Source organism: Manis pentadactyla, chromosome 5, assembly GCF_030020395.1.
Source record: "Manis pentadactyla isolate mManPen7 chromosome 5, mManPen7.hap1, whole genome shotgun sequence".
NCBI lineage: Eukaryota > Metazoa > Chordata > Mammalia > Pholidota > Manidae > Manis > Manis pentadactyla.
Window position 1 is genome coordinate 154,126,947 of NC_080023.1, and position 13,860 is coordinate 154,140,806.

A 13,860-nucleotide genomic window follows, 5' to 3' on the forward strand; every position below is an offset into this window, starting at 1 on the left:
ATCGCCTGCCTCCTCTGACCTGCGACCTGGCCACCGCCTCAGGTCGGTCTCGACAGGGGGCCTCTCTACATGAGTGGGAGACTGTGTGCTAGGTGCGGGCTGCTCTGCCAGGTTCCCAGGGGGGTTGTGATCCTGGGCACCACTTTCTAGGGGAGCTGTTCTTGGACTTTATCCACTGTGGGAAGAAAGAGAGGACCAGGCTGTGGGTAGCACCCTGCTCCTGAGAAGAGATCTCTGCACTGGGCAGGGCAACTGGGCACATGGTGTGGGGACATGGTTTCTGAAGTGTGGGGACAGAGAGGGTTCTTGGGACCGCTGTCTCCTTCCCCTGGGATGCCTTTCCTGGCCTGGGGTCTGGGCAGGGCAGGCTGCATCTGCTGCAGCTTCGGCCGCCCGAGGCCAGAGCTCCCGTCTCTGCACTCCTCTCTCGTCTCGGCTCCTGGCACCACCATCCTGCACACTTTAGGTCTCTCGCACGCCTTCAGCTGGTTTTTAGCTCCCCCTATGTCTCAGGCTTTTTCAGATATTTTCAGGAGGAGGGGTGGTCAGAAAGAGAACTCACCTACCACTACTGTAGCAAGGGCCGTAATGGCAGCAAAATGTTGTGTTGTATGAGGTGACCATCCTTTACTCTCAACATGTCCCTACTTAGGGGAAAGTTAGCCTATTTCCTGTAGGTTTCCTTGCCTTTCACCCCACCACCCCATGATTAATGCTTCAGTAAATGTCTTTTCTGAATTAGGGATGATTTTGTCTGCATAGATTCTGATACATGCTATTTCCAAGTTAAAGGGGATTTCTCCTATCTGGTTCCTTCCAAAAGAGCTGTGCCTGTTGGTACTGCCCTGTGCACAGAGCAGAGGAAGGCCAATTTACAAGAGTGTCTTATCTGGCATCAGGGGAGCCCTGAATGCCTGTCTTCTCAATGTATGGAGGCGTGTTGAGCTTGTCCCAGCCGTGACAGGCGGAAGCCACCTGTGGGAGTGGGGACACTCTCCTCTCCAGGAGCCCCTGTTGTGTGCTTCCCCACAGGTGGTAAGCGGCTGCCTGAATGGCATGGTCAATGTGTGGGAGACTGTGACAGGCAGGAGTATGATGGAGTTTTCTGTGACTCGTGACCAGCATGTGGAGCTGACCGAGACGTCCTTGGTTGAGTCAGAGCGGGACCTGCTCACGCGTTTGCGTGATGGCACCGTAAAGATGTTGAACTACAACACTGGTGAATGCCTACTCACCTTCCCCAACCCAGACCAGCTGGAGGTCAGTGTGATTCAGGGGGCCTGTTAAGAAGCAAAGCACAGCTCCCATGACCCTGGGATACACTATTTTTTATGCTGCCCTTAACAGCTGTGCACATGCACTGCCAGGCTTCATAGCTCCCTGAGCCTTTGTGTTCTTGTGAATAAAGTAAAGGTAGGTAACAGTGCCTGTCCCTAATAAGTGTTCTACCAATGTTAACTACCCTGCTTTTCTAGTTTGTTAGCATTTCCTACCCCATGTATGAGAACTTTGGGTTGCATTTCTAATAGTGGGGTCAGGTGATTGAGAACCACCCTGCTTACCCCTATTGGGAATTGCCTGACAGGGTTATAGGGACAGTCTGTGCGTGTGGCATAAACCAAAGCCAGTCCACAGAGCAGTCCCACTTTGGGACTTGGGCATTCCTAACCCTATGACAGTCCTTTAACCAACTCAGATGGAGCACTTGGCCAAGAAGCTAGGGATCTGAGTCCTGGTCCAGATCCTATCACTCAGTTGTTTGACCTTAACCAAGTCACTTGTCTGTTTCCCACTTATTGCCCTACAAAACAGACATGGATATCTATGTTTTCTACCTCCTCCAAGTTCATCTAATGAGTTAATGGGATGTGAAGGCACTCTAGGGAATTCTCACCCTCCTGGGGAGTTTTGACTTCTTGCTTAGTACAGTTAGGAAGGCATTCGGGGCCCAGAACCATTTTCTCTGAGGTGCCTTAGACTTTGGCTTTCTTTCATTTTCAACAGATTAGAGGGATTATCCATATGAACAAAGTATTCCACGTGACTGGGTGGAGTAGGAGAGTCACGTACTTCATGTGAGTAGCGAGGGCGCATGCGGGAAGCAAGGGCGACTGACTGTTCTCTCTCTCATTTAGACAGCTTCCTCCGTTCCAGCTTTGCTTGCGGTTGGAACACTAGGCAGGAAGTAAGTGGTGGGCAGCGTCCAGTGCTTCATCTGCCCATCCATCCATTCATCCTCGCCCCTTGAGGTCAATATATTCTAGACTTTGAGCAAGGTGCTGCAGATGGGTATAAACAAGAAGAGTGGAGTCTCCAACCTCCTGGAGCCTCTAAGGGGAGGCAGACACTAATCAAAGAAGTGCATTTATAATGATAAAGACTGTTGAGTGCTGTGGAAAACAAGTACAGGTTTCTGAATTAGTCTCAGGAGTGATCAGAAAAGGCTCATCTGAAGAGGTCAGGGGTGAGGCGGGACCTGAAGAGTGGGCAGGAGGAGTGTCAGTGAGGCCGTGAGCACCTGGGATAAGAGGAGCATTCCAGGCAGAGGGAACAGCCTGGGCCATGCCTTTTCCTCATTGGAGGGCCTTTCTAGGGCCATGGCTTTCCGTGCTCTAACCCTCAATCCTTACTCAGGTCTCTAAATGGGGCGAATCTGTCTGGTTTGTTTTTGTCAGCCTCCCAGGACAGGGCCTTGTAGCAAGCACTTAGTAGGTGAGGTCACAGGAACAGAGCTTCAGTCCTTCTCTGACACCCGAGGGTGTCTTCTGTGTCAGCTCCTGGGATCCCAATGGCCTTGAGTTTCCCCCAGTGGACCGTGAAGGCTGAGCTCTCGCCCTCCTGCCTCTGGCCATGCGTGCAGGATCCACAAGACCGGGCTGGTGCTCCTGTACCACCACTGGCAGACCTTCCACAGGGAGGACGTCCTGAGCATGGGCACGTACCAGAGCCAGTGTCTCGGGATCTCCTCCTGCAGTGGGGACATCCTCTTCTGGAACATCAACATGTTCCAGCCCATCTTCGGTTTCAATGCCTCTGTGAGTGCCTTGCCCCAGTCAGCCAAGGAGGTCTGGTCAGCAGGGACACACTCTCCTTTCGCCTCTCTCAGCTGTGGGTGAATCTCATAGGCCTAGGCAGTAGGGAGCACCCCAGGAAGTAGAGAGGACGGTGGCCACTTGTTCTGGAGGGGGGTGGGAGCTAGGTAGGTAGGTGGTGGATTCTATAATCATCCTCATTTGGCAGATGAGCAAACCAAGGCACAGAGAGGTTAAGCATCTTGCCTAAGGTCACACAGCTAGGAAGCGATAAATCCAAACCCGGGCAATCTGACTCTGGTGGAGCCAGCCCTGTTCCCTCTAGTAGATTACTCTTTCCTTGAAGCTGGCCCCCAACTTACCCATCACCATTACACATTACCTCTCCAGGCTCACTGGGCTCACGGTAGGGACTTAGGAAACCCATACAGTCTCTGAATTAACCATATCTTTGCAGATTAAAACTGGAAGGGGACTCTGAGGTCACTTCATCTAGTAGTTTCCCAAACATTTTGGGGAGAGATGCTTGCAGGCTATTTCAGGAGCTGTTCCAAGAGCAGCACAGTTTTTAAAAATTGCTTTTATACTTTGGAGCTTTCCTTAAGATGAAAAACAACCTCAAAAATATTTGGAAACCACTGTCCGTTTTACAGGTGGGGACGCTGAGTCCCTGAGGGGAGCAGGCTCCTGCCTAGCTGTACTTAGGGCATCAGAGACTGGCCAGGGGTCAAGGTAATAAGCTCCTTGTCCAAGGCTTGATGCCTTTAAGGGCACTTGGTTTCTGGGCACTAAGGCCTGGTACCCGGAGTTTCCTCTGGTATTGGCATTGGGCATGAATTTTCCCTCTGGGACATTGCAGTGCTCCAGGGGCCGCTGTCTTCCTGGCACAGGTGCAAGAAGTAGACGAATGTCTGGTTGAGAGTTCCAGGCCCAGCAAGCCCTGTGTGGGGCACAAGAGATGGGCATACAAAACCCCCATGCAGCCCCAGGGCCCCAGTGCCAAGACTGTGGCAAACGTCAACCTGAGGCGGAACCTGAGGTCAGCACCCCCAGTGATGTGATGCCCTAGAGACAAGAAGCCAGACGACCCCACAGACAAAGAGCCAGATGGGCCTGTGCCCCTGCGGGTGGGAGCAAGAGCCTAGCCAGGTGGCAACTTCACTGTCCAGCTACCTGAGTCCACCTGTTGTGTGTTTCTTTTCCTATTCAGACACTTTCCAGAGCACATTTAGATCTATCAGCTCACCTGTCTTGAGCACTGAGGCCTGGGCCGGGCACCTCCTGATTAGCCCACCTTGTCTAGCCTGCTTAAACCTGGGCAGGGTCCCTTCCAGAGCATGGCCAATACCAGACCCCAGTTTCTGGAAGCTTGGGGGCAGGGCCTGGAGAGAAGACAACCCAGAGAACTACAGCTAGAGGTTAGATCCTTTTTCAGCATGTTCCAGCTCATGGCAGAGGTGAGCCTCCAGGCCTGCCTACCTCCTCCAAAAAGCATCACCAGCCTGGAGACCAGGTGCCCAGGGCCTGAGGCCCAGATGCAAGCAAAGCACTTCCTGCCCATCTGAGCCCTTGTCTGTGCCCCAGGACTAACCCTTCCAGGCTTGACTGATGGTCCCATTGGGGGAAGAGTAGAGAGAAAGAACAGGGGAGCTATCCTTCCCCTACTCACAGGGTGGTTTTACCCTAAGCAGGGAATACAGGAATCTCTTGTGTGGGGCTTGGGGAGCCTTCCAGATGGTCTCAGGAATTGAAGTCTGATTCCCATTCCTGGGAGCTGAGGCCTGAAAGAGAAGCCCCACCTTCCCCAAACACACAATTCTTGTCATGCAGATGGCAGTCTAGCCCGTGGTCCACATGACCTACGAGGACGCAGTTCTGCTGTCGGGTGCATGCGCTGTCCATTACTGTAAGACACTCATACCATCTTTGAAATATCAGGGTTGCAGCCTGCATTCAAATCTTCTAGAGCAATGGGTGTGCATCCCTTTATTCTCACCTTTGGCAAGGCAAGGGTGTCTCCTCTAGAACAAAGAAGGGGGCTTCCACAAAGGCAAACTCAAACCTCTGCCCTGAGAGCAGAAGCTGCTGGTAACTTAACGTGGAGACTACTCAGCATCAGTGTGTCACGCCCAGCACCGTTAGCCCCGCTGTGCCTTCTTCACAGGGTGGTGCTCTGTCTACCGAGTGGGGCTGGGGCGGCCGCCCTTTCAGCATCTGCCTCTGGTCTCTGATCCTCTGTAGGGTGGGAGAAGCCCTCATGATGACCTGGGAGGCCCGTTTTGCTTTCCAGAAACCTCTCAGCACTGGCAGCCCCACGATATTGTGAAAACCCCATTTCAGGCAGACAGATATCCAAGAGAATGAAAGGAGCAAAGGGGAATTGCAGAAGATGTTGCTGCAATCCCACCCATCGGTGGAGAAGGTTGACTCTGCCCAGGCAGGGTGTGCGTTGTGAGCTGGGGGCAAGCTGTTGGAAAGCGGCTGGGACACGCTGTGCCGGGGGTCCTGGAAGGTCCAGCCCGGTTCTCCCTAGGGCATGGAAAGGCATGGTGGAGATGATGGAACCACTCAGGATTCCAGCTTCAGGGCTGCTGTGCCTGGGGGAAGCTCCCAGTTGTGAGGGGCCTGTCTAGGGAGATGAGCAGTGTCCCCTCCTGGTTGGTGGGCTGGACCTGGGAGGCAGGACTATTTCCAGAATCCACTGTTAAAAATGCCCTTCTGTGCCCTGCTGGTGTGTTTGGTATGACACCTGTGCGGGGATCGGTCACGTGTGCTCTCCCTTCCTCCTGTATCTTTCTGCTTCTGACCATGGACTCCCCTTACTGTGCTGTCACTGCTGGATGAGGTGACTCCTAAGGCCCCTTGCAGCTTTAATCTGCAAAGATATAGTCATTCAGAGATTATGTGGATTTCCTAAATCCCTATCATGAGTCCAGTGAAAATACAAATTATAGTTGTGTTAGGGCGTGGAAGGACTGTCCCCTTAGTCCCCTGCAGGGACCAGGGACTGGAGGACATGGTGGTGGTACCCCGCAGAGCAGGGTTGGTTTAGCCTCTGTCCTTTAACTTTTCAGACCAATGATGTAAAATTGTAGCTATGTCCTGCCATTTGCTTTTTTAAAAAATTTAACTGCATATCATGATGTTTTCATATCAGTAATTTAGACTTGGCTTAATATTTGTTATCTTATTTTTTCAAATAATTGCATAATACCCAGTAGTTTAGATGTATTATAATCTACTAAGTCAGTTTGCTATTGATAGACATACAGGTTCATTCCAGTTCTTAACTTTCGTGATGGCAATACATTGAACATCCTTGTACGTAACTTTCTGTGCACTTATGTGAGTATGTAAAAAGGATGGACTCCTGGAAAGAGAATTGCTCATGAGACCACATCTCTTTCAGTCCGAGAATTGGACCAAGGAATATGAATCAGAGCCCCACCTTTGACTGTGACTAGTCCTGTCAGGGCACAGATAGTTATTATTTTTTTTTATTGAATAGTTAATATACAATAGCATATTGGTCTCAAGTATACAACAGTGATTTGACAGTTATCTGCATTATTAGTTGCTCACCCCAACTAGTGCGGTTACTATCAGCATAGAACGATGTTACAGAATCGTTGACTGTTCTCTAGGCTGTACTACCATGCCTGTGACTAGTTTATATATGATTGAGATTTTGAGGGTACACACAGTTATGTGGTGAGCATTTGCCCCTTGCCAGGCACTGGAGAGGCAGAGGTGAAGGAGACGAAAGCCTGTGCCCTCCTGGAGCTGACATTCTAGTCAGGGTGAGACAGATAATGAACCAGCCAGTAAAATAAATGGGAGGTCATAGGGTGAGCGAGTCCAATGGAGAACAAGAAAAGTAGGAAGAGGTAGGGAGAATGGCATGGGAGGGGGAGAGGGTACTGCTGTTTAAATAGGGTGGTCAGGGTGGGCTTTATGGAGGAAGTGGCATTTGCACCGAGCGTGAAGCCTGCAGCTATCTGGAGGGACAGTGACCCAGGCAGAGGGACTTACAGGCACAAAGGCTCTCACAGGGAGCTTATTTGGGGTGTTCAAGAAATAGTCCTTCTCTCCTTCTCCCTCTAATTAAAAAGTGATATGTGTCCTTCATTCAAACTAAACAATTCAAGCCTCATAGGAATGTGTGAAGTAAAAGAATGACTACCTCCCTCCTAAATCTCCAGAGGCGATTGCTGTTAAGACGTGTTCTCCTAGGCTTTTTTCTGGGCATGTGCAAGCAGAGACATATATGAATGTATATATGTACCTGTCGATATTTTTTTCACTAAGTAATATCATATTATATATATTATTCGGCCACTTGCTCTTTTTCATCCAACACCTGATGGCATTTTTTTTTTGCGGTGGTGTTTATGGAACCACAGCTTTCCTTTCACTAGTTGCATAGTGTTCTGGTGTTTACTATGCGTAGTCTATTAAATAAATAATATTATTTTGGAACCTAAAAATGAATTATTTTATTTTATCTAGCCAGACTGCTGTTGCTGATGGGCGATTAGGTTCCTAGGTTTTCACTTTGTAAGCAATATTGCCATGAGCATCCTTGTACATAAATTCTGGATCTCTTGTCTGTTTCCCAGGTATAAAACTGTAGGATTAGAAATGCATTCTTGGGAAGTTTTTAATGTGTTGTGTCATATTTCAGTCTAATAATAATATAAACAACAGATAATATTTATTGAGCTCTTCAGTTACATTATTTGTTATATATTCTATAATACATATATTATTAATTATATCATTAAATCTGTTAAAAGTTTACATGAATTATTATTATTATTTTTTTTGAAAGGTAACATCAGTTTTATTATGGAAGCAGTTGCTTTGTTATAAATTCCATGTAAAACACTTGAATTCTAGGTCTTTCTCTTTAACATGATTTAGTTTCTTGTGATTTGGTCAGCATACACATTTATCATTTCATTTGATATACAAGCCAATGTGGAAATGAAGGAACAAAATAAGCAACTAGTTCAGAGAGCTACATTGAGTCCAGTATTGTGGCAAAGTCTGACCCAAAATTTTAATTTGTAATTTTAGCATGTATCTCATGCAGTTTGGGGAGCATCAAACTAAATCTACAATCGCCAGAAGCGTTGTTACAGTTAAATGCACATTAACTAAAATATGTACATTGTTAGTATTCATGATAAATGCAGTTATGACCTTATTACACTTTTGGCGTTCTTTAAGAAAGCACATTAGGCTTTAATATAGAAATGTTTAGGTTACACTTAACTTGTGCTCAGGTGGTAATAAAACATCTGTTCTTTCTGATCTCATACATTCTCTCCTCAGGTATGGCCCATCTCCTGTACACTCGGAGCGACCTTTGGCTACATGGCTGGCCTTATTATTTCGCCACTCTGGATATACTGGAATAGAAAGCAACTTACAAAGAAGAACAATTAACTGAAGCAAAGGGAGAAGATATTTCTTTGTGCAGATTCCATAAAGACTGTGCAGAAATGCATGCGGTCTAAGCCAGGCAGTTCCATTCACAGCACTGTTTTTTATGTAGTTACAACATGATGTGATTGTAGCTTTTTAAACTATGAAACCCCTGAGAGATTGTACCTTCTAGTTGAAATAAAGTATTTATAATAGATTGTGGCTTCAGATGCTGTCTGCTGCTCTTGTACCTTTAAGAAACATTCTTAGTGAACTTGACAGAATTCTGAGGACAGGGTTGTGGGATTTTTTTCTTTCAAATTTTAAACTGCTTCATTCTCAGAGGTCTGGGTGTAGCTGTGGCATTTCATATGCTTTCTGAGAGAAACGGACAGTTCCTTGACCACGGAAGATGTTTCACGTAATCAAACAACAGTTCATACATCTTGATCCTATTCTTTGTTTTACTGTGTGTTTCTTTGGAGTTAAAATAGCCTCATCAAAAACAGTCTTCAATCGCTTCTGGGTTAAAGCTGAACATTCCACATAGCAGCATGCTCCTATCTCTTTTGCTAGTTTCTGTCCTTGTTCCACACATACAGGTTTTTCTTTCATACCATTCAGTCTTGCTAAAGTTTTGGGGTCATCTCGGAGATCAATCTGAGTTCCTATTAATAAAAAGAGTACATCTGGTGCGTATTCCTTCAGTTCTGGTACCCACTCCTCTTTCACATTTTGAAATGAGGCTGGATTTACCACAGAGAAGCATGTAAGGAAGACATCAGTCATTGGATAAGATAAAAGCCCCAGACGATCATAGTCTTCCTGTCCGGCCGTGTTGTAGAGTCCCAGGAGGTACTGCTTGCCCCCCACGGTGACGCTGACTGCGTAGTGGTCGAAGACGGTGGGCACGTACTCCTCCGGAAAGGCGTCGTTGGCATAGCTCATGAGTAGGCACGTCTTGCCCACCGCCCCGTCGCCGACCACCACGCACTTGAGCATCAGCGCGCCGGGTCCGTGAGCCATGCTGCGGCCCGCCGGCCTCCGGGCATGGTCCTCCCGGAGCCCCCGCTCCGGACCCGGGCTCAACCCCAGCCCTCCTGGGGGGTCCGCCGCCGCCGGTCCGCGCAGCACGGCCGTCCCCCTGGCTCCATGCAGCGGCTTCCCCGGCCCGAGAGGAGGGGGTGGCGGGCCCGGGGCGCTGCCTGCGCCTTGGTCCCTGCCTGGATCCCCGTCCGGACCCCGGTCGCCTTGCCCGCCTGCTGCTCCCGCCTCTCCGTGCCCGCGCCCTCTCCCCGGCCCGGCCTCCCCAGGAGGACCCGCTGGATCATAAGACTGTCTGGTCCCGGGGAAACAGCAACTTTGGGGAGGGAAACGGAGGGGACGGGCCAGGCGGCTCTCTCCGCCCCGCGTCGGCCCACGCCCCCCACCCGGCTGAGCCTGGGAGGAGGGCTGGCTGAGGCACCACCCCCGGTGCCCGCCGCCCGCCGCGCGCCCCCGCCCGCCGGCCCCTGCGCCCCGCGCCGGTGCCCCGCCTGCAGCCGCCTCGCGGCCCTGCCTGCGCACCCTAGCTTGACTCCCTGCCCGGGCAGGGGCGGCGAGGAGGAGGAGTCCTACATGAATTATTTTCATTTTATCCCTAAAACAGTCCTGATAGGTATATACTATTATTATTCCCATTTTATGGATAAGAAAACCGAGGCTCCACAAAGTGGAGTGATCTGCCCAGAATTCTCACTGCCAGAAAAATGGCTGAGCCAGGACCTGCTTTCAGAGCTGTTTGTTTTTAAAGTCTGAGTACTTATCTCTTTGTCACTGTCACTGTTGGGAATACCTTGGGCTTTTTATCTGACCAGATGTGTGTCATATGGATTTGTAACATGAATCTTGATTGAATTTTTGACCGGCAAGTTATATGCAAAGGACTGAATATCTGTTGGTGAGATTTCAGGCACTATGGTAGGGGTTGTGGGGTGTGTGTGTGTGTGTGTGTGTGTGTGAGTCACTGTCTAAGGCTGGCCCACTCTGGCTTCTCAGTGTTCTGCCTCCCACCCTACTACTCCTCAAGCAGCAAAGTCCTTTTCCTCTGGGGAGCTGGACAGTGGACAGAGGGAAACTTCTCAGGTTGGTGTCCTGGAGAGTGTCCCCAGCTCTTGGGTCAGCCTTGGCCCCAGGCTTTCCTTAGTGGATGAGGGGGTGAGGGTGGGCTGGGGAAAGGACACTTCAGCGGGTCTTACCTGTCAGGCCTCTCCTCCCACCATTTCTGTCCGGCCATGTCAGAAGAGCACGGGTAAGACAGAAAGGACGCTGGAAAGGAGGCAAGGCCACGGATTCAGGCAAAGCTGTGTCCCTTACAGTGTGCAGGTGAAGCCCCAGTCCTCGGCTGCCTCCCTAGGGGTGAAGGTCAAATCGGTGGGGGTGGCAAATTGCTCTGAAAGCTATGAAGTCAAGCTCATGTGTAGGCTCAGCTTCTGAACGGGCCTCCAGGGAGACCGTTAGTCCCCTGTGGCTGAGAACCGTCTGGAACCACTGGGCTGAGTGAGGCTGGGCTGCCCAACTTTGTTCAGGAGTTCTTTCCAAAATGGGCAGGGGGATATGTTTGAGGTGTCGGGGGCTGGGTGCAGAGGGCAGAAGGAATAGCGTTGGTTAGCTGCCTCCTGGCCGTGTGGGTCCTGCTCTGTCCTGTGCAGGGCCCAGCATCCTGTCGGTGCCCCTCTTCACTGTGCCCACTCCTGACCCTGGCTACACAGCCCCGACCATGTGGTCCCATGGCCCCTGGCCTTCTCCAAGCCTGCCACAGTCCCTACCGCTCATGCACCTTCATCCTGCTCTAGCTGTCCCAGGCTGGATCGGGAAGGGTTGTGAAGAAAGCCTTGGCTTCCCCCAGTTCAGAAATGGCACATGCCATCTGGAGATCTTCCTGGCACATGCATCACTTAGGGGAATCCCGTACAGCTGTGAGGAATCACATTTTAGGAGAAATGATCTGGATATTGCTGATGACAAAAATTTTCAAATTTCCTTAAAAAATGACAACTACTATAAAGAAGTAACTGTGTATCTCTGAGATTTATTGTTATTTTCCTATATGCTGTACACACAGGTATGGTTTTGATTTCAACCCAAACTGTTAGCATTTGAGACCATAGTCCAGCTGCTTGCTTTTTCTGGTTTTAACCTAGTAATGTACCATGGACTTTTCCTCTCAGCACAGGTGAATCAGCTTCATTCTTTTTAATAGCTTCATACAGAAGGCCAGTCTATGTGTTTTGGAGCCCATTTGGGAGGCAACCTTTATGAAAAATAACACAAAATTATGAATAAGAAATGAGATGCAAACATGAAAACTTATTTAGAATGAGAAAAGAATGACAACGAATTTCCAAACCTACAAAGCTGACAGTTGTAACAATCACTGCGTGTTACTATTCTTCCCAGGACCTTGGAAGGGCCTTGAACTTGACCTCGGCCTTGAACTTCATAGGTAAATCTGCCTATGTATTTCTGCAGTGTATTCCTTTGGGTTCACGGCAATTTATTTAATGAATGCCCAATTGATAGACATTTAAGTCGTTCCTAGTTTTTGGCTATTATAATCAGTGGTGCAGTTGGGACACTTATAGGTTTGTCTGCGCAGTAATGCATGGTTTCTATTGTTGGGTCACCAAGTATGCACAGTGTACATTCTGGTTACCAAGCTGATTTGCTCTCCACGAAGACCGTGGGGATCTACACACTCTCCAATAGTGTGTGTGTCTGCCTCTGTCCTCACACAAAGCAGGTAATAACCATTAGCCTTTTCTTAATTTCTGCCTGTTTGGTAGGTGGAAAATAGCATTGTTCTTTTACAGTTCTCTAGTTATTGGTGATACTGAGGTTTTTGTATATTTGTTAGTCATTTCTGTTTTTTCAGTGCATTAAATTTCTAGGATATGTCTGTGTGTTGCTATTCCTCTCTGGAACTTGGAAGGGCCTTGAACTTGACCTTGGCCTTGAACTTCACAGGTAAATCTGCCTATGTATTTACATATGCTTTGTCCCTTTTTTAAAATTAATTTCTTGGAGCTCTTTATATGCTTTGGATATGTGTACCTCTGTGGTCTGAGAGGCCATTTCTTCCCCTAGTTTGGGGAAATTTTCAGCAATTATTTCTTCAAAGACATTTTCTATCCCCTTTTCTCTCTCTACTTCTTCTGGAATGCCTATGATTCTTATATTATTTCTTTTATATTGATCACTCAGCTCTCTTAAAATTCTTTCATTCCTGGAGATCCTTTTATCTCTCTCTGCATCAGCTTCTCTGCGTTCCTGTTCTCTGTTTTCTAGTCCATTAATGGTCTCTTGCATCTCGTCCATTCTGTTTTGAAGTCCTTCCAGAGCTTGTTTTATTTCTGAATTCTCCTTCCTTAGTTCTTGCATATTTCTCTGCAAGTCCATCAGCATGGTTATGACTTTTGTTTTGAATTCTTTTTCAGGTAGACTGGCTAAATCTATCTCCCCAGATTCCTTCTCAGGGGAAGATGTAGCAGATGCCGAAGCTGTCTGGGTTAGTCTTGTCTGAATCATATTTTTTTGCCTTTTCATGTTGACAGGTGCTATTGACTGTCAGCTGGGAGGGCCAAAATTTTCACTTACTACTGGCCTTTCTTTACTGGGGCAACTGCGACCCCTAGTGGCTTGTGTTGGGTAATTGCGTGTAGAGTGGGTCTTTGTGTCTTGCCTGGCCGGGAGGGAGAAATTTCCCTTTCTGTGGGCGGAATTTGTCTCAGGCTGCTTCTCTGCTTTCGCAGCGCCCGGTGGGGTGATGGATGGGGGGGCTGCTTGACTGTTTGCCTCCGTGAGGGGTCTCAGAGCTGTTGCCCAGGGGGTTAGTGCACCCGGTTTTCCCTGTAATTTCCAGCTGCTGTACTGTGACCTGGGTTGTTTCCGTCAAGCTGTTAAGTCCCTGTCCCTTTAAGACTTTCAAAAAGCCCCCGCTTTTCTTTGTCACAGGGGCATCAGCTTCGGCACCCGCTCTGAGGTCTTACCCCCTGTTCTCCCAGTATCCAGGGCCCCCTGGGCATATACTGTGTCTGCGCTCTGGCCCGGATGGCTGGGGCTGGGTGTTCGGCAGTCCTGGGCTCCGTCTCCCTCCCGCTCTGCCTATTGTTCTCCCGCCGGGAGCTGGGGGGAGGGGCGCTCGCGTCCCGCAGGGCCGGGGCTTGTATCTTACCCCTTTCACCAGTCGCTGGGTTCTCGCTGGTGTAGCTGCAGTCTGGCCACTGTCCTGCGTCTTCTGGTCTCTCTTTTAGGGCTAGTTGTGTTTGTTGTATTTTCAAAAGTATATATGTTTTTGGGAGGAGATTCCCACTGTCCTACTCACGCCGCCATGTTGGCTCCGCCCCCCTATGCTTTGGAT

At 49.1% G+C, this 13,860-nt stretch overlaps 1 protein-coding gene and 1 pseudogene across 1 annotated transcript; one reads left to right on the forward strand and one right to left on the reverse strand.

The window, feature by feature from the left end:
* Positions 1-13,860, forward strand: part of LOC130683996 (uncharacterized) — a 31,748-nt pseudogene that overhangs the window by 2,326 nt on the left and 15,562 nt on the right.
* Positions 7,516-9,807, reverse strand: LOC130683886 (rho-related GTP-binding protein RhoQ-like). The gene has a single exon (XM_057502904.1). It carries the CDS (start codon positions 9,486-9,488, stop codon positions 8,880-8,882), a length of 609 nt encoding a protein of 202 aa, XP_057358887.1. The 5' UTR covers positions 9,489-9,807; the 3' UTR covers positions 7,516-8,879.

Excerpts from the sequence above, each read along its gene's own strand:
- LOC130683886 (XM_057502904.1), bottom strand. The coding sequence starts at position 9,488 with ATGGCTCACGGACCCGGCGCGCTGATGCTCAAGTGCGTGGTGGTCGGC.